This window comes from Mobula birostris, chromosome 18 (assembly GCF_030028105.1).
Source record: "Mobula birostris isolate sMobBir1 chromosome 18, sMobBir1.hap1, whole genome shotgun sequence".
NCBI lineage: Eukaryota > Metazoa > Chordata > Chondrichthyes > Myliobatiformes > Myliobatidae > Mobula > Mobula birostris.
The window spans coordinates 31,149,984-31,170,469 of NC_092387.1; the positions used below are offsets into that span (position 1 = coordinate 31,149,984).

At 42.8% G+C, this 20,486-nt stretch overlaps 1 protein-coding gene across 6 annotated transcripts in view; it reads right to left on the bottom strand.

Annotated features, from left to right (window-relative positions):
• Positions 1-20,486, bottom strand: part of pik3ap1 (phosphoinositide-3-kinase adaptor protein 1) — a 148,860-nt gene that overhangs the window by 127,410 nt on the left and 964 nt on the right. For 5 of the 6 annotated variants that reach the window (XM_072282398.1, XM_072282397.1, XM_072282399.1 and 2 more), the window contains exons 2-3: positions 18,691-18,824; positions 12,773-13,180 (exon numbers count right to left, since the gene is read on the bottom strand). In XM_072282398.1, coding sequence (XP_072138499.1) covers positions 12,773-13,180; positions 18,691-18,724 — 442 coding nt within the window. In that variant the 5' untranslated portion in view covers positions 18,725-18,824. The remainder of the gene's footprint in view (positions 1-12,772; positions 13,181-18,690; positions 18,825-20,486) is intronic. The other variant, XM_072282395.1, reaches the window with a different exon arrangement.

Consider the following 20,486-nt stretch of genomic DNA (forward strand, 5'->3'; position numbering starts at 1 on the left):
CTTAAGGGAGAATCCATCTATGACTGAGATGCGGAAGAATTTCTTCTAGACTCACAGAAATGAGCTTTTCAGCCCACTTCGTCCATTCCGACTGTAATGTCTTTGCTAATCAGAGGGTTGATTTCTATGTTCCTTTGGAAGTCCTTGCCACACAGAACCGCAGGCTAGAGTCCTTGGTTATATCTAAATCAGAGGTAGATTCAAGATTTATGGGGAGAGGACAAGATACTGGGGTTGGGGAATGTGGAATCCATCAATCCTACTGAATGTTGGAGTAGGATTAAGGGGAAGAATGGCCTTCTCCTGCTGCTGTTTCCTATTGCTTTATGATTGAATGTCACATGTAATTTGAGGGCAAGTACTATTTGTTAAAGTTAAACATGTGGAATGATGAAGATATGGAAGTCAAGTTAGCTAAAGTCAACTGGCAGATCATACAATGGGTTTAGTCAGTTGAAATCCAATGGCAAGCAATTGAGATGTCTCTTTCCCAGGGTAGGTTTAAGGTGAGGGGGGAAAGATTTAAAAAGGATTGAGGGGAACCTTTTTTCACAAAGAGGGTGATTAGTATATAGAACAAGCTGCCAGAAGAAGTGGTTGAGGCAGTTACAATTGTAGAATTTAAGCATCACTAGGGTAGGTACCTGAAGGAGCAAAGCTTGTTGGAATGTGGACCAAATGCAGAAAACCGGGACTAGCTGGGTGGGCTGTGTGGAGGTTGCACTGTTCTGTGACATCTTTCAGAACACGCAGACCAGACATATTCAAATGAGAAAGCAAAATTCCAAGAGCTAATGCACCACCCACGGTTAATGCAAACACATTTGATTGCATCAGGCTTAAAAGAATGAAATTGCATAAAAATTAGTGGCAGATCAGAAGACTGGCAACAAATCAAAAGATAACAAAAATGGCTAAAGTTAAACAAGGAAGTAACAGAATAGAATTCAAAGCCAGAAAAGCATTAACAAGAGTTGCTGTAGATATTTTAAAGCATTAGTAGGATTAGGCCTCAAATGTGAATCTTGGGAGGGTGATTAATAAAGGAAATCAAGGTGCTGGTGGATGAACTGCACAAGTATTTTATATTCACTGTTCCCAGGATAGCTGTAAATCAGGAATAGGAAGTGAGAGAAATTTAAGGGATATATGTAGGATAAGGCTTTTCTGGACTGAGCATGGTAGGTATCTGTAACGTGCTGCCAAAGTTGTTGGTGGTGGAAGCAAATCATGGGGCATTTAGGCAGGCACATGAACATGCGAGGAATGGAGGGATATGGATCACATGTAGGCAGATAAGCTTATCCTGGGCCGGTGCCGTGGTCGACAGGGACATTGTGGGCTCAGGCCCTGCTCCTGTGCAGTACTGTTCTACAAGGGATTGACAAACCTCCAAGTTGTCAATGATACCAAAGGCATTAGAGGGGAAGTTGGAATTAGTTGCTTAGGGAACTTGATGCAAAGCTTTAACATAGTCCTTTCCTCGAATCAATTAATGGCAAATCCACCTGTGGATGCTGCAGCACTAGCAGCTACTACTGTGTTGTGAAGTATTAATTCAGTTCCACACCCAGGACTGCTCAACACCAACAATAAGTGTCTTGCACGGACCTTTCCACTTATGAACAATGCACTGCAGCATTCATAAAAAGTTTAAAATCACTCTTGGGTGAAGTTACACTTCCTGTAATAAAAACTGCACCGTTTTCTTTTTGAAGCTGGAACTTTGAATGAGGCAAATCTGTTTCTCCATATGCTTGTGACTTTAATGAGGAAACTCGTCAGCAGCTCGGCACCTCACGCAGTCTGGCCTGTGTGTCAATGTCCAGGCCAAAATAACTCAGCAGGAATTCCCCAGTTTTTCCCCCCTCCTTATCAAGCTGTAATCTCAAACCCTGGTCAGCTCCACACACTGCCAGCCAGGTGTCCTTGACCACATATGTTCCTAATAATCTCAAAAATATTTGCATTTCCGCAACCTCAGAGTGTATGAAATCACTCACACAGCACTGTACCTCCATGCAAGAGGACCGCCTGAATCTCATTTTAAGCTCTCACTTCCCTGAACCAAAATAACATACACACTAACGCAAAAAGGGAAACTGGTGGAGAGCACAGTCGTACAGAGCTTAGCTCTTGCTGTCACATAGCTCCACCGAACCAGGCCATAAGGCAAGTGGAATCTGCCTGTTCTCCCTGCGAATATGCGGCTTTCCCTCAGATATTCCCGTTTGCTCCCACTTCCCCAAAGACGTGTGGGTGTGTCGATTAATTGCAAGTTACAGGCGAATCAGGGGCATGCGAGAGGGAACCAGTCACTGGCATATGTGGAAGGATTGAGACAGATGGGAGTACTCCGAAGCTGGCATGGACACAACGGGCCAAAGGATCTCATCCTGGATCAGAAGGAAGTGTGAAATATGAGAAAGATGAAAATGCTCAGCAGGGCCGTTGCTGGAAATAGAGCTGCTTTGTGTTGCTGCTCAGGAAGGAATGTGAGTCCACCTCTTCCCGACTCATCCACCATACAGCCCAGTCCGAAGTCCATGGCAGCAACTCCGTATCTCCTCCCGTGCTTTCTCCCTCCATCGTCTGGGAAGTGTCCATGCCAGTGTACATACTTGAATTTACCTCATTACAGGAACAAGGTGGAGGGATTGGAAAGGGCACTTACAAGGATCACTGGGATATTGCCCTGATTAGAAGGTATGAGGTACATGCAGAGGTTGGAGCATCAGAGATTGAGGAGTGATCTGATAGAAGTTTATAAGATTACAAGAGGCATAGACAGGGTGGACAGCCAGAATCATATTACCAGGGTAGAAATATCAAGTACTAGAGGACATGCACTTATAGTGAAGAGGAAAAGATTAAAGATGCATGTGGAAAGATTTTTTTTTTAGTACACAGAGAATGGTGGGTGCTGGAATGCGCTGTCAGAGGTGGAAAGAGAACTGATAGAAGCACTTACGAGGCTTTTAGATAGACACGTGAATATGGAGAGTAAGGAAGGATATGGATCACATGCAGGCAAAAATTAGTTTCGTTTCATTTCACATCCTGCGGAGGCATTGTAGGCCAAAGAGCCTGTTCCCGTTCTACACTGCTCTATGTTCATGCAAGGGCAAGACTTGACTTGCTCCCATTCCCGGTGGCCCAGGGGCATCCCAACCACTACCTGTGCTGGGATCAGCTAGTCTAGCACAGACAGAAATAAACCCAGCACTGGCCATTGCCTGGTCTTCATACTCAGAATCAGGCTTAGTATCACTGGCATGTGTTGTGAAATTTGTTAACTTAGCAGCAGCAGTTCAATAAAATCCATAAAATAGATGAAATAAAACAAAATAAAAATAATAATTAATAACTTCATCAATTACAGTATACGTATGATGAATAGATTAAGAATCGTGCAAAAACACAAATAATATATATTAAAAAAGGGAGGTAGTGTTCACGGGATCAACGTCCATTTAGGAATTGGATGGCAGAGGGGAAGAAGTTGTTCCTGAATCGCTGAGTGTGTGCCTTCAGGCTTCTGTACCTCCTACCTGTTGGTAACAGTGAGAAAAGGGCATGCCCTGGATGCTAAGGGTCCTTAATAATGGATGCTGCCTTTCTGAGACACCGCTCCTTGAAGAAGTCCTGGGTGCTTTGTAGGCTAGTACCCAAGGTGGAACTGACGAAATTTACAACCCTCTGCAGCTTCTTTCGGTCCTGTGCAGTAGCCCCTCCCCTCGACAGTGATGCAGCCTGTCAGGATGCTCTCCACAGTACATATATAGAAGTTTTTGAGTGTTCTTGTTGACATACCAATCCTCTTCAAACTCCTAATGAAGTATAGACGCCGTCTTGCCTTCTTTATAGCTGCATTGATATGTTGGGACCAGGTTAGATCCTCAGAGACCTTTACCTACTGGACCATGTAGAAAGGATGTTAACTAATGTTACCTATAGTTTTAAAAAAGGTAGAGAAAGAGTAGGTTTTGATAGACTGCCAACATGATGTTCAAAAGATTTAACAACAGAGCATTTGTAGAACAGTGACAGGATCACAACATGAACTTACAAAAGGAAAATCACGCCTGACAAATCCTGTGACATTTTTTTGAGGGCCTAATTACTAGAGTAGATGGGGATAAGTGAATAGCGGAGGTGAATTTTGTCTTTCAAAAGGTTATAGTAATGTTTCACAGAAGAGCATACAAATCTGATGCAAGGTTTCGAACAAAGAATGTCAGCCAGTCTTTTCCTCCGAGAGACGCTGTCTGACTTGCTGAGTTGCTCCAGCACATTGTTTGTTACTCCAAAACAGCATCGAGGAGTCGGGAGGGAAAGGTGTTAGCAGACAGGGAACAAACTGGAGGAATAAACAAGAGAAAACCTGCAGATGCTGGAAATCCGAGCAACACATACAAAATGCTGGACGAACGCAGCAGGCCAGGCCAAAGGGTTTTAGCCCAAAACATCAAATGTACTCTTTTCCCAGGTGCTGCCTGGCCTGCTGCGTTCCGTTCCTCCAGTATTTTGTGTGTGGTGCTTGGAAGGTAATAAACAGGTGTTTTTCTGATTGGCAGACAGACTGATGAGGTAGCACAGGGAATCAGTGGTGGGGACCAAGCAATTAACAGTACTCAGTAATGATTTAGATAACAGAATCACGTGTATTATCTCCGAGGTTGCAGGCAATATAAAACTGGTGCAATCGTTAGATGTGAGACGCTCCAGTGTGACTTGCACGGGGTGAGGGAGCAGACAGTTAAAGTACCCACTTTGGATACAAAAGGAAGAAGGTCAGATTGTTACTTGAGTGGTGAAAGACTGGGAAAGAAGAAGAGGTAAAACATCCTTACGCACTTGTCAATGAAAGTAAGCATGCAGATGTAGCAGATGATCAAAGAGTCAAATGGTACATTGATTGCGAGGCAATTGGGCAGAGGGGTAAGGATGTCTGGCTGTAGCTGTACAGAACCTTCATCGAATCGCATCTGGAGTTGTGAGTATAGCTTTGGTCTCCTTGTCTGAGGTTCTAGCTACAGAGAGGGAACAACAAATTTCACTAGACTGGTTCCTGGAATTATTGCTCTGAGAGATGGGGCCAATTAGGCTCATAGTCACCAGACTCTGGAAGAATGAGAGGGAATATTCTAGAAACTTACAAAATTTCAACAGAACCAGATACAAGGAGGACGTTTTTAATGATAGCAAGGTCCAGGACCAGGAATATCTGAGGATAAGGGGTAAGCCACATAGATCGGATGTGAAAAATGCTCTTCATAGAGTCATTGAGTCGTAGAAAAGTACAGCATAGAAGCAGGCCCTTTGGCCCATCTAGTCTGTGCAAACCATTTAAACCACCTACTCCCATCAACCTGCACTGGGTCCATAGCCCATCATACCCCTACCATCGACGTAACTATCCAAACTTCTCTTAAACGTTGAAACCGAGCTCGCATGCACCACTTGTGCTGGCAACTCATTCCACTCAGAGGACAGTGAACCTGTGGAACTCTCTGTCACAGAAAGCAGCTAAAGTTAGATCATTAAATAAAGGAGTTTGATATCGTTCTTGGTGCTTGAGGTGCTTAAGGCATGTAGAGAGAAATCAACAACAGGGTACTAAGCTTGGCAGATCAACTTTGATTACACTGAACAGTGGAGCTTGCTTGAGAGGTCCCAGATCTCTATGTTCTTATACCTAGTAAAGTGCAGGATCTACTGGGTGAGAAGCAAAGCTAAGTGAGTTCCCCCCCACCCCTTGTCGCCCCATATCTGAACTTGTACAGTAAGAGATGCTACAGACTCCAGAGCTTTACATGTCCCAGTTCCAGGGAAGGATCCCTGACCAGTACCATTGCCTCTTTTCTCTTTCCACAGCTGCTGTTTCACTGCTTGAGATTTTTCTAGCATTGCTATTTTGGTATTACACATCCCCACTCCATATATACTCCTCACCACCTCCTCCTCCTCCTCTTCAACCTTTACACTTCCTAGTAATCCGTCTTTTCAACAAAGCTTACAGTCACATTAATCTCTCTGCTTTCAGTGCAACATCGGTTTTCTCTTTCTGCTGCTGTGAAGCAATAGGAAGATTTTCTGACTATGAGATGGTATTTCAATTCAAGTTCCTTTGTTAACATTCTTACCCAGAAGCCTTGCAACCACATTTCCCCTTGAGCTTTGTGCAGATTTTTCACTGTATGGTAGTCCTGAGCCCAAGTAAGAAAGGTACTGGAGTTTCATCACAGAAGCTTCTGTCTCCAGTCGTTCTAACCACTCTCACCAGCGACCACACAACATCAACACTCCATTGTCAGTTGGAAAGCAAAGAAACCCTTTGTTGACCAATTAGAGAAGTTTCTGGCAGTCAAGGAAAATGCCTAGTAGGGCCGAGTAGTTTCTCTTCTAGATTACTGGTTGCTGCACAAGGTAGATTCATGTGCAATACCTAGGTTCACATCTTTACTGTTATGCTGTAGCCATTTTGTTTCGCAGTTCCGCAAGAGCAGTCTGTTCTGCTTCCAGCCTGTTTGGGTTATTGTTAAAGATAAGGGATGATGAGGAATGTGTGCCATCCAATTAGAAGAGTGGAACTGGAGGGAGGTTTTTGGTGAGGGGCACTAAGGTTGGTCTTGGGGCTTTTGCTCGGCGGGAGATGAAGAGAGAAGACGCGGGAGAAAACTGGTCGTAGGATTCGACCCGGTGCGGGACCGTGATTCAATGTAGCAAGGTGCCGAGATCGACTGGGGATCGGTGAAGTGTTGAGCTCCAACTTGTGCACATTTGACTGTTTAATTAAATTGGGCCCTTTTCTTTACTAACCTTTTAGTTAAGATAAGATGCATAAACATAATTCCTTTAATCGTATGTAGTGCACTGTCTGTTATTTCCTGGCACTAAATTGTAACAGGGTAGCAAATCACACAGCAGTCACACAAACCAGGGTTTGGGGTGGGACGAGCCGTTTCAATCTCATGGGTTTGGTGAGACCGGAGAGTGTCTTCTCAAGACTTATGCAGCCAAGGAAACCAGGGGGTTTCACGTGTTCACTTCTTGGAGACTTCAGGACAATCCTGCTGGATTAGTGAGCCCAGGGTCACTTCAGTCTTTGGTGTTACTTGTACATAAAGAGTTACAGCACTGCCTTAGTAACAGTAGTAAAACAAACTTCCTCAAATACGTTTGCCGCAAACCTTGAGCCTGTTAACATAGAATCACGTGTTGCATCTCATTTCTATAAGACTCTTTTGATATTTTGTATTAATGTATGTTTACATTTGAGACCAATAACTATTTGTCAAAGTTCTGGGGTATTTTTCTCACCTCACATGAACCCCTCTGAGTGTTACTTTGGTACAAGCCTGTAACATCAGTTAAGAATCAGCAGTTCAACATATCCTGTGTTTTACAGGCTTCCTCTTTCAGAAACTACCCAATTTATATCAGACGAACTGAAACAGGCTGCGTTCTGCACCTACAGCTGTCTCTCAGACCTGGAGGGCCTTCCAGTCCGTAACTTCAATATGACACAATTTTCAGCACTTTAAGTTTTACCTTTCCCACCTCCCCCATTTTCCAATTCTCCCAACTCTTCCTGGAAAGATACTACCTTAGCCAAGTGGCCACTCTTGACCTCAAAAACTAGACATCAAATATCAGTAAACATTTTGTTTTCAGAGGCATCACAACTGACCTTGAGAACAACAAACTATCTGCTAGAGGAGTGCAGCAGGTCGAACAACATTGGTGGGGCAAAAGGAATTGTCAACCAATGCAGGGTTTTGACCCCATAGGTCAACAGTTCCTTCCCTGCCCCCCCCCCCAAAATGCTGCTCGACCAGTTGAGTTTCTCCAGCAGATTGTTTGTTGCTTCAAAGAGCAGAATCTGCAGTTCTTGCCTCTTCAGTACTGGACTCTATGCTGTCATTGCACCTTTAGCCAGAGTCAGCATTTCAACAGGAACTCTGAAATCAGCAGCTTCAATGGTGCAATATGCCCAATTACTCACATTGCGATGGCTCACAGGATCATAGTGAGGTACAGTATGGAAAAAGGACCTGCAACCCACCAAATCTGTATCAAATTGTTTACACAAATCCTACCCTAACCCATTCTATTCTCCCTACATTCCCATCAATTCTCTTTGGATCCTACCACTCATCCACATACTCGGGGTAACTCACAGTGGCCAATTAACTTACGGACTAGATATTTTTCAGGATGCAAGAGGAAACCGCAAAGTCACAGAGAGACAGTGTCCAAGGTCAGGATTGAATCCAGGCTACCAGATCTGTGTGGCAGTAGCTCTACCAGCAGAGCCATTGTTTTGTCCTTCAAACAAGTCCGATTACAACCCAAGCCTCGGGCGGTTCAAAAGTTCAAAGTAAAATTTATTAGCAGAGTACATACATGTCATCACAACAACCCTGAGATCCTTTTTCCTGCAGGCAGACTTAGCAAATCTATAGAACAGTGACTGTAAATAGGATCAATGAACAACAAACTGAAAATGCAAATATATGTAAATAGCAATAAATAACAAGAGCATGAAATAACAAGATAAAGAGTCCTTAAAGTGAGACCATCATTTGTGGGAACACCAGAGATAAAAATCAAGAGCCTGGTGGTTGAGGGATAGTAACTGTTCTTGAAACTGGTGGCATGAATCCTGAGGCACTTATACCTCCTACCTGATGGCAGCAGTGGGATAAGAGCATGGCCTGGGTCTACAAGGGATATTTACAATTTGAAACACTTCTTATCTCCCCGGATCTTCGTTTCTCTCTTTCCCCCTCACAACCTTCATGCCTTGTATTTTACTGATCACATCATTAGAGGATAGTCATTCGGGCGTAAACAGCCAGAGGCACAGGTTCAAGTCTGTTAAATTTAACATTAAATTTAAGTAATTTGACATATCTGCAGGTTAAAAGAAGAGATGGTCTCAGTAAAAGTAACCAAGAAACCACTGTACTAGATTGTGAAGAAAAGCTGTCTACTTAATTGTTGCCCTCCAGAAAAGGAAATCCACCAACCCTATCTCATCTGCTCCTTCTATAACTCCAAACCCACCAAGGTGTTTGAATCTGAACTTCTGAACTAACTCCTGAGATGAGGCCAGTTATTAATGGACAATGTACCCTGGATTTGCCAATGCCATCTACATCCCTCCGGTTCTGATAGGGCTCTGGTGAGACTGCAGCCAGAATTCAATGTACCGGTCTGGTCTCCCTACCCAACGGGTAAACCAGCAACAGAGGGAGGGAAATGAAAGTTCACTGGATTGATTCCTGGGATGCGAGATTGCCCTATTAGGAGAAATTAATGGGCTGCATCCTTTTGATACAGAGATAATGAAATGCAGTTGCAGTGAAGTATACAATGCTTGTAGTTTTGATAAAGCCGATTTTTTCTGTAGCTGGGGTGTACAGACCTGGGGTTCAAAACACAGAATCTATGAGCAACAGGAGTAGAAATTTCCTCACACACTGATGTTTTAGCTGCCATGTCCTGGTAGGCAATCTATTTGTTTTTGTGCGAGGGAGAAGTTGGGGGCGGGGAGTGTTGAGGTTTGTGAACTTTGTTCCTTTTTCTTTTTTGTGTGGGAGGTGGGCCTCAATGACTTCCATGGTTTTTCTGTATTTTACAGTTATCTGGAGGAGACGAATCTCAGAGTTGTATTCTATGCACATACTTTGATAATAAAATGGACCTTTGAACCTTTGAATTGCAATTTTCTCTGCAAGTTGCACAGAAAGCTCAATTGGCTATGTATATTCAAGACAGTGATTGATATATTTTTGGCAATTTACTTGGAAACATCCAATCCAGTCTGGCTAACTATCACCCAACGAATCCATGCTCAATTACCAGTAGTGTGATCCAGTGGCACTTTCTCACTGGTGACCTCCTCACTGAAGACCAGCACAGTCCCACTCCTCAAAGCAACCTTAGTCCAAACATACACCAAAGAGGTGAAATCCAGAGATGAGATGAGAGTGACTGCCTTTGATATCAAGGCAGCATTTGTCCAAATGTAGTATCAAGGAGCACTGGTAATACTGAAGTTAGTGGTCATCAAATTGAAAATAATTACAGTACTGTGCAAAAGTCTTAGGGGCACATGTAAATAAATTCAGTAAAACGAAGATGTTTTCAAAATAATGAAGAGAAAAGTTTCTAAGAATCAAAAAAACCATACAGAGCAGTAAGCAGTAATAAAAAAGTAATATCAAATGAATATTTGGCATGACTACCCTTTGCCTTTAAAACTGCATCAATTCTCTGTTGAAAAGTTTTATAAGAAAATTGCCTGGCAGATTGTTCTAAGCACCTTGGAGACCTTACCACCGTTTTTCTGCAGACTTTGGCTGTCTTGCTTGCTTCTGTCTCTTCAGGTAATTCCAGACAGCCTCAATGATGCTGAGATCAGGGCTCTGTGGAGGCCATACCATCTGAAACCATATAAAAAGCCTAGGATGCCCAAGACTTTTGCACAGTACTGTATATTTCTCACAGAAGAGGATGGTTTTGTTTGTTGGCTGTCAACCATCCCTGGCCCAGAACATTAATATGTCCCAATGTCTGACTGAACACTCTCCAATTTCTTGGATCAGTACAGCTCCAACAACATTCAAGCATCTCTACGCCATCCAGGGATAAATAACTGACACAGAGTCCTCCATCCTGAACATTCATTCTCTCTGCCTCTGAGATACAGTGGCATACCATCTCCCAAATGCACTGCATTTACTCACGGAGGTAACACCGACAGCACCTCTCACACCTGTAGTCCCAAACTGAAGGATAAGTGTGAAGGTGCATACACATAGGTGCATTTATGTGGTTTCCCACCTTCCCACCCTGTACATACCTTCCTGAATTGGAAATTTATCAATGGCCATTCATTGTTGCTGCATCCAAATCCTGGAATTTCATTCCCAACAGCACTATGGGAGCACTTTCACCATATGGACTGCTGCCACTCAAGAAAGCACTGACCATCACCTTCTCAAAGGCAATTAAGGATGAGCAATAAATGTTGGCCTTAGCTGCAACTCCCAAACCCTGAATAATGAATAAATATAGGTACAAACATCCCCTATCAACAAAATACAAGTGACTACATGTTACCATTTAAAATTACTTCCAAAATAATTCTAGTAAATCTCCCCAGACCTTCTGAGGTCTAAATTATACATGAATCAAGTGTTTCATTATTTCCACCCCACCCTTGAAAAAGACAAACATTTCATTTCAATCATTTTCCCCTCAGTTCACATATTATTCTTCCTTCCATTGATAGACTCCTCAACCTCTTCACTCCCATAATTTCTGAGTTATCATAATATTGAGACTACTTTGATCTTTTGTTCCCTCAAAAATATAAATTAAATTCCTCACTGTTTCTAAAACTGGAACAGTTTTGTGTACCCATTTAATTTATCAAAGTCCCTTTCTACTTCCCTAGGCTTCAGCCAACTTAGCACAAGTGTATTTGTATTTCCCAGTCATGGATAAACATAGTGGAAAACTAAAACCCAAAAACTGATCCATTAAGACACCATTTGTTACATACTGACAATTGACAAAACACCTACCAGTTACTCCATCTGCTACATCCTAACCATCCTCTTACCGAGCTTATGGTTGGTTTCAAGTTCATGCACTACTTTACAACAGCATCACTCAGATACCTTTCAGAATCATTGGTTAATCTACTCATTCTTATCTAACCTTCCCCTTATTTTCCAATGGTAATCCCCAGCTTATGCTCTTAGCATTATTTAATTGATCAGTCTAAGTAATTTTTCACTGGTTAATCTATTAAAACTGATAGATTTACAGTCTTTTTGGGTTACCTTACCTACATATTTGGTTTCTCCTAAACTAGTCAAGCCTTTCTTTGTAAATCCCAATCTTTGTATATAATAATAAATCAACACTCTAAGTCAATAACTCTCATTTATTCCAAAATAGGATTCCCACAAACATATTCAGTGATTGAAATGTGGTCTAATAGTATGTTGTAAAGATAGAACGTGTCCTTAAGCCTTGGTAGAGTAAGCTTATCAATGGATCAGTGGACTAGAACCTGTAGGGCAGCTTCATTGTAAATATTATTCCGGTGCTGTATAGACTGATGCCTACTCACATCATCAGCTTATCCGTCAATGAGTAAGAGGGTGATCAAAGTTACCAAGTATCGGACTGACCTGGGACTACCTGGTCCACCTGATACCAGGTGGCACGGTAGCGAAACGGTTTGTGTAACACAATTACAATGCCAGCGAATACCACTGCTGTCTGTGAGGAGTTTGTAGGTTCTCCCTGTAACCGCGTGGGGTGTCCCCAGCTGCCCCGGTTTCGTCCCACATTCCAAAGATGTATGGGTTAATATGTCACATGGGCTCAGGATAGCATACAATAGGTGGGTTGCTAGGCGATGTAAGCTTGTTAGGCTGGAAGGACCTGATTCTACGCTGTATTTCGAAATAAATATCAAAACAGCATCACCCATTACACAGCTACAACTACAAAATGTGTAGCTATTGATCCTGAAAGTTCAGGTCTCAAAAAGGAAGCTCTGAACCTTATCCAGGGAGCAAATAACTGGGACTCCCAGATTTCATCCCAAATCTTCTCACAGTTACATGGTCTCCAACAGGGTGGGAAAAGGAAAATTTACTATCCTCAACTTTCTTGGTTCAGGGAAGGGAAATATTTTTTGGGGGTCCCTACGAGACTGGTCAATTTCAAGCTCTAAACTTACTCTCAGAAATGGTTTCTTCCACAGCTTCTGTAAAGGAGTCCGGCTCATCTTCGCATGAGAGTTGCCTCCACTGACTCCAGTCTGCAAACAAGGCCTGCAGTTCTGGAGTTTCCACTGCACCACAAAACAGCACAATCACTTTATGCACTGGTCTCAGTATCTTGTGCAGTCCACGCTCCTGCCCATAGAGAACAATCCAGTCCAAGAACTGAGGTGATAGGACAACCAAGAGGCATTTACACTTATTAAAATGATTGTGATCCCGGCTTGTAAACAAGGTGTCCTCACTTATTGAAAAGGGCAGAACCTCCAAGTGATGGCTTGATGTGAGCAAGTTGGCAAGGTAGTCAGTCCACTGGCTTGCATCTTCTGTGTTAAGAATCACCACATCAGGTTTGATCATTTGGCCTGAAAGAGAAATTAATTGGTTAGAATTATTTTTACATTTTTAAACCATTCCCATTCATTGATGCCAACAGACACCCGCCTGTTTCAACCAACCTTCCAATAACACATCCTAATACCACCCCACCCATCACACTACCCTCATCCTCCACCGCCCCACCATCCTCTCTCACATGATCTTGCACCCAGACAGTGTCAATGAGCAAAAAGGAGGAAGAGAAACATTATGAGGATGAGGAGAAAAGTGGCTGTGATGCTGGGCAAGGAGGGGAATGGTTCACTATCCTGTGACAGAACATTGGGCCATCCTGATTTTCTCCACTCTCACATCCCAGGGGCACTGCTGCACGTACCACACTCTCAAGTGAAGACATGACTACCTCCCACGTACTGTACCCAAGGATCAGCTCAATGTTTTAGACTGGAAGAATGAAAATCAATCCACAGAACATTAAATTTTTGATCATGCTTTGAAATCGTCACTTTTATTTTTCTTGCAAACTTCCAGGAGTAACGGGGTAAATCTGTAAATTTCTTCAGATGCTGAGTTAGGATATTCATTAATAGTTGAGTTTAATCCAGTATATTCTCGATTACTATTGCACATGCTAACATTAAAGAGATTGCTTTTTGCAATAAAAGTGCACGATACAAGTCTCTTGTTCTGAATTCTCCCTCTATCGTGCCTTTCTCCTCAGTGAATACAGTTGGGATACTTGAGCAACACAGAAAAAAGTATCTGGCTTTTGCCATTTCCTTTCCAGTTCTGATAAAGGGCTGGCACATCAGCCTGAAATGTCGACTGTTTGGTCGCCTCCATAGATGTCGCCTGACTTGCTGAGTTCCTCCAGTGTTTTTGTGTGTCCTACACGTGTGATGTTCTGATTTCAGTCCATGTGCATCCCAACAGTTGTGCCATGTGCTATGACATTTGATTCACTGCTGTACCAGACACTTGTGTTAATTGGGAGTTTGTATTCTTGGCCCGTCACCCCTACTGGGACCTAGGCCACTGACAGCAGCTCATCAGAGTGCTCTGTCCTAGGCCAGTCTTTCAAGCTGTCCCCAGGTATGTCCTATCTTACACCCTCTAGGTGAAGGTCCTTCCTCTCCCAGGAATGAGGTCTTTGAAGCTTCTGTAGCTCTGGGTTTTGATGGGATGGGATTGCTAGCTCCATGCTCAACTCTCCTCCTTTCGCAGCCGGGTTTGGACTGTCCATGGTGGCATTTAATTGGGAGTTACCACTCTTATAAAAAGTCAGAGCTGTGCAACACAGAAACAAGTCCTTTGGCCCGTGCCTTCTGTTCTACCCTTCTAAACTAATCCCACTTACCTACATTCGGACCAAGATTCCAGACACCCCATTTTAGACACCCTAATCTTGGAAACATTAAGCACTCCCCCACTTAGAACCATAGAACATTACAGCACAGAAACAGGTCTTTTGGCCCTTCTTGGCTGGGCCGAACCATTTTTCTGCCTCATCCCACTGACCTGCACCTGAACCATATCCCTCCATACACCTCTCATCCATGTACCTGTCCAAGTTTTTCTTAAATGTTAAAAGTGAGCCCGCATTTACCACTTCATCTGACAGCTCATTCCACACTCCCACCACTCTATTTGTAAAGAAGCCGCCTCTAATGTTCCCTTTAAACTTTTCCCCCTTCAACCTTAACCCATGTCCTCTGGTTTTTTCTCCCCCAGCCTCAGTGGAAAAAGCCTGCTTGCATTCACTCTATCTATACCCACCATAATTTTATATACCTCTATCAAATCTCCCCTCATTCTTCTGCACTCCAGGGAATAAAGTCCTAACCTATTCAACCTTTCCTGAAGCTCAGGTGCTCCAAAACATGACTGACCCTTGTTCTGAATTCTCCCTCTATCATGCCTTTCTCCTCAGTGAATACAGTTGAGATACTTGAGCAACACAGAAAAAAGTATCTGGCTTTTGCCATTTCCTTTCCAGTTCTGATAAAGGGCTGGCACATCAGCCTGAATTGTCGACTGTTTGGTCGCCTCCATAGATGTCGCCTGACTTGCTGAGTTCCTCCAGTGTTTTTGTGTGTCCTACACGCGTGATGTTCTGATTTCAGTTCCTGATGCCTGTCATACATTTCCTTTTTGCCTCTACATCAACCTCTCAACAACCCTTGTCATCCAGGATTCCATAAATCTTGCTGACTTTGCTTTTCATGTTGACCCTGGTCTCTCAGTATCTCTCTCTCCCCACTTCAGGTTACTGTAGACAAATGTCCAAAACTCCAAAAACATCATTCACAGCCTAAACATGTGTCCCAACCCAAACCATCACTCAGCAGTGATTCCAACAGATTAGCCTGTGAAATCAAATTGGAATCAACCTCAACTCAAACTAACGTGGATGTGGATCACTCGGGACAATGTGAACACAGTTTTCTTCTGGCTGCAAGTTCAGAAATATGCGTGCAAAACAAATCTCACTCCAAATTGAGCTGACAGTAGAAATGTTGACAGTCTCAAACTATGCAAAAGACTTCCTGATTTTCTGCCCTCACCAGTCTATGTCATTTTTTTTGAGAAAACAAAATTAATTAGAATAAAAACGCCATGTACATCTTACACATCTCTCTTGTTCTTTCTGACTATGTCTCCAAAGATTTAAATATTTCAGCTGTGAAGTTGCAGTAAGTTGTAAACTCAGCCAGTTCCAGCATGGGAAACAGCCTCCCCAGCATCCGGGACACCATCCAAAGGCAATGTCTCAACAACGTGGCATCAATCATTAAGGACACCCATCACCCAGGCCATGCTCTTGTCTCATTGCTACCAACAAGAAGGTGCAGGAGCCAGAAGACACACACTTAATGATCCAGGAACAGTTTATTCCTCTCTGCCATCAGATATCTGAATGGACAATGAAACCTTCATTGGTATTTTCCATCTCTCTATTCGCACTACTTATATAATTCACTTTTTAAATATATACTTATTGTAATTTATAGTTTTTATTAGTCTGTATTGCAATGTACAGCTGCTGCAAAACAACAAATTTCACAACATTTGCCAGTGATATTTAAACCTGACTCTGAAGGCCTCCTGAGATAGACCTGAGGTTAAACAGCAGTGTGGACCCACTGGTCAATTCAATTAAGGGATTGGTTTGGGAAAACGAAAAAGCCCTGGTGCTACGTGAGGCAATCTTATGTGCAACTGATGCTTCTGGGGACACATAGAGGCAACTTTACTCTTCTGTGAAATGCCTGACTCAAACATTTCTGCTGCATTTCATTGCTTCACCTTGGACAGCACAAAAGTAACTTGTATCTTGGTTATGAAATGCAGTCATTACCACAAATTCTTCTGCAGGGATGAGTCTGTGACTACTGATCAGAATTTCAGATAATGCCTTCTGAGGTGACAGTAACATGTAAGCATACTATTTTGGATGAAAGTAACGTGACCCAGTGTTCTGACATCACAGTATACAAGAGCAGACACACACACACAAATAGAGATAAAGCTGAGTAAACCACAGCTTTTTTGAGAGATGAGAATAAAATGGCAAGCTGACTCCTTCGAGGGGAACGTCTGCAGGTGTTGGAGCCTAGCTTCTTGACCAGATCAGAGGAAATTTTATGCTGGTGATAATCTAACGTCTTTATATGGCCTGATTAGAAATGTGAATATCCATTCACACAATCCAGCCCATCTAAAGACTGCCAACATGCACATGCTGCCCAGCACTGTAAATGATTATTAGAATCAGGTTTATTATCACCGGCGTGTGACGTAAAATTGTTAATTTAGCAGCAGCAGTTCAATGGAATAAATAATCTAGCAGAGAAAAAAATATATATAAACAAGTAAATCAATTACGTATATTGAATAGAATTTTAAAAAACGTACAAAAACAGAAATACTGTATATTTAAAAAAAAGTGAGGCAGTGTCCAAAGATTCAATGTCCATTTAGGAATTGGATGGCAGAGGGGAAGAAGCTGTTCCTGAATCACTGACTGTGTGCCTCCTACCTCATGGTAACAGTGAGAAAAGGGCATGCCCTGGATACTGGAGGTCCTTAATAATGGGCACTGCCTTTCTGATACACTGCTCCCTGAAGATGTCCTGGGTACTTCGTAGGCTAGTGCCCAAGATGGAGCTGACTAGATTTACAACCTTCTGCAGCTTCATTCGGTCCTCTGCAGTAGCCCCTCCATACCAGACAGTGATGCAGCCTGTCTGAATGCTCTCCATGGTACAACTATAGAAGTTTTTGACTGTATTTGTTGACATACCAAATCTCTTCAAACTCCTAATAAAGTATAGTTGCTGTCTTGCCTTCTTTATAACTACATCGATATGTTGGGACCAGATTAGATCCTCAGAGATCTTGACACCCAAGAATTTGAAGCTGCTAACTCTCTCCACTTCTGATCCCTCCTTGAGGATTGGTATGTGTTCCTTCGACTTACCCTTCCTGAAGTCCACAATCAGCTCTTCCGTCTTACTGACATTGGGTGCCAGGTTGTTGCTGCAGTTGGCATATCTCACTCCTCTACGCCCTCTCGTCACCACCTGAGATTCTACCAACAGTGGTTGTATTGTCAGCAAATTTATAGATGGTATTTGAGCTATGCCTAGCCACACAGTCATTTGTATATAGAGATTAGAGCAGTGGGCTAAGCACACACCCTGAGGTGCACCAGTGTTGATTGTCAGCGAGGAGGAGATGTTATCATCAATTGGGGTCTTCTGGTTAGGAAGTAGAGGATCCAATTGCAGAGGGAGGTACAGAGGCCCAAGTTCTGCAACTTCTCAATCAGGATTGTGGGAACGATGGTATTAAATGCTGAGCTATAGTCGATGAACAGCATCCTGACGTAGGTGTTTGTGTTGTTCAGGTGGTCTAAAGTCGTGTGGGGAACCACTGAGATTGTGTCTGCCGTTGACCTATTGTGGCAATAGGCAAATTGCAGTGGGTCCGGGTCCTTGCTGAGGAAGCATTTCATCACTGTTGATATGATTGCTACCGGGTGATAGTCATTAAGGCAGCCCATATTATTCTTCTTAGGCACTGGTATAATTGTTGCCTTTTTGAAGCAAGTGGGGACTTCTGCCCGTAGCAGTGAGTGGCTTTAATGTTAAAATCCATCATTGTCATACTGGTGTGCATTAATTTTGCATTAGTAAATAAAACTTACTGCCTTTATTGACATTGTAACATGTTGAATCATTAAAAACAGTAAAAGAGAGCATTGTTTTTATATCGCAGTTCCTGAATGTGATTTGTGACGTTTACAAAACATATTTGTGACCAACACAAAACACAGTGAGACCTAAAACACAAAGACCCTTTCAGGAGAAATAACAGCTACCAAATGGACCATTAAAAAAATTCTGGCTCACGTCTTCAATCTCAAGTTAAAATTATAGATTTTAAAATAGAACAGCACAGTACCAGAACTGGTCCTTCAGTGCAGAATGTGTGTGCCAAAAACAGTGCCAAATTAAACAAAAATTTCATCTACCTGTGTATGATGTACAGCTCTCCATTCCCTGCATGATAATGTTCCCGTCTAAAAGCCTCAATGCAAGATTGTTTATTGCGAATCCTCAGTACACAAGTGCAAAGGAGAACAGAATGATTGTTACTCTGGATCCACTGCAGCATGAAGGACAGAATAGAAAAGGATAATATATACAAATATAAAAGCATTCCTAGAAAACACAAGTAACATTTAGTGTGACTGTATATACATAAGATTAGCTTATGTACATAGACTGATTGTATGGACATAAAATGACACTAGGTGCAGGAGCATCTAGATAGATATACTTTATTGATCCCGAGGGAAATTGGGTTTCATTACAGCTGCACCAACAAAGAATAGGGCATAAATATAGCAATACAAAAACCACAAACAATCAAACAACAAAATGCAAACTATGCCAGATGGAAATAAGTCCAGGACCAGCCTATTGGCTCAGGGTGTCTGACCCTCCACGAGAGGAGCTGCAAAGTTCAATGGCCACCGGAAGGCACAACCTCCCATTACGCCCAGCATTGTATCTCGGTGGAATATGGCCGGAGTCCAACAGCAAAAAGTTCAATATCCGGTCTACAAACACGTTCCTCGATCGTAATATGACCCGGATTGCACCATCTGTTGTTAACCAGAACAGTAAGCAACCAACTCCTTCACACTTACCGCTCTCAGTGCACTTCCGGTCAGCCCGAACGGTCTGGAAGCCGTCCATGGAAAAGTTTTAGTCGGGTATGTCCTCGTGCAGCCCCGTTCCAGTAAAACACCTAACACTGTCCGGAAATGTTCTCTGATGCCTGGCTAGCGCCGTCAACTCATCCATTTTATTACCCACTAAACTCCTCTTCTCCATACGTCTCTGTTGTCTCGTGCCGGTCCTCCTTCCTCGCCTTTGTGATCCCCCTCTGCGTGTTTTCCTCCAGATTTCAGCCGGGGTGTCCGCCGCTCTGTTCGCTAAACCGGCCAGCAAAAGCGCAATCAGCTGGTCCCCCCCCCCCCCCTTGTCTCTCTCCCTGGGCCTCCTGTCCCATGATCCTCTCATATCCCTTTTGCCTGTCACCTGTCCAGCTCTTGGCTCCATCCTTCCCCCTCCTGTCTTCTCTTATCATTTGGATCTCCCCCTCCCCCTCCAACTTTCAAATCCCTTACTCACTCTTCCTTCAGTTAGTCCTGACGAAGGGTCTCGGCCTGAAACGTCGACTGTACCTCTTCCTAGAGATGCTGCCTGGCCTGCTGCGTTCACCAGCAACTTTGATGTGTCCCGCTGAATGCAGACTGCCATTCAGTGTTAAGTGCGTATCATTTCACTAATCTTCAAAGGGCAGGGAAATCCTACCTGCTATGTACCTATCCCTACCTCAGTCAATATCCTGATATTGACTAGTGACCTGAAATAAAGTATCAAATAAACACAATTTCTATCTTTCTCTAAAAAACTTGCTTTGAAAGCTTCATTAGTCCGGTTTTATCGGGACCAGTTTCCAATCTGCCTGTCCCACTGCCAGCGATAATCTGAGGGTAAAGCTGAAAAGGGTTTGCCAAAACTGTTTTTCGATATTCTACTAATAGAGTGGGAGATCTTTTCTTTTACCTAAATAAGTTGCTGTTTGCTCACAGGCAAACTTTATACTGTAAACCTCGCCACCAACATATTCTAGTAAAATAACATACTAGCGATATTCTGATTTTAATCTTTAAATTAGACAAATAAAATGGTTCTAAACCAAATTAAAACATGACTTAAAACCATTAACAAAAGCAATTTTTACTTCCTTATTTTA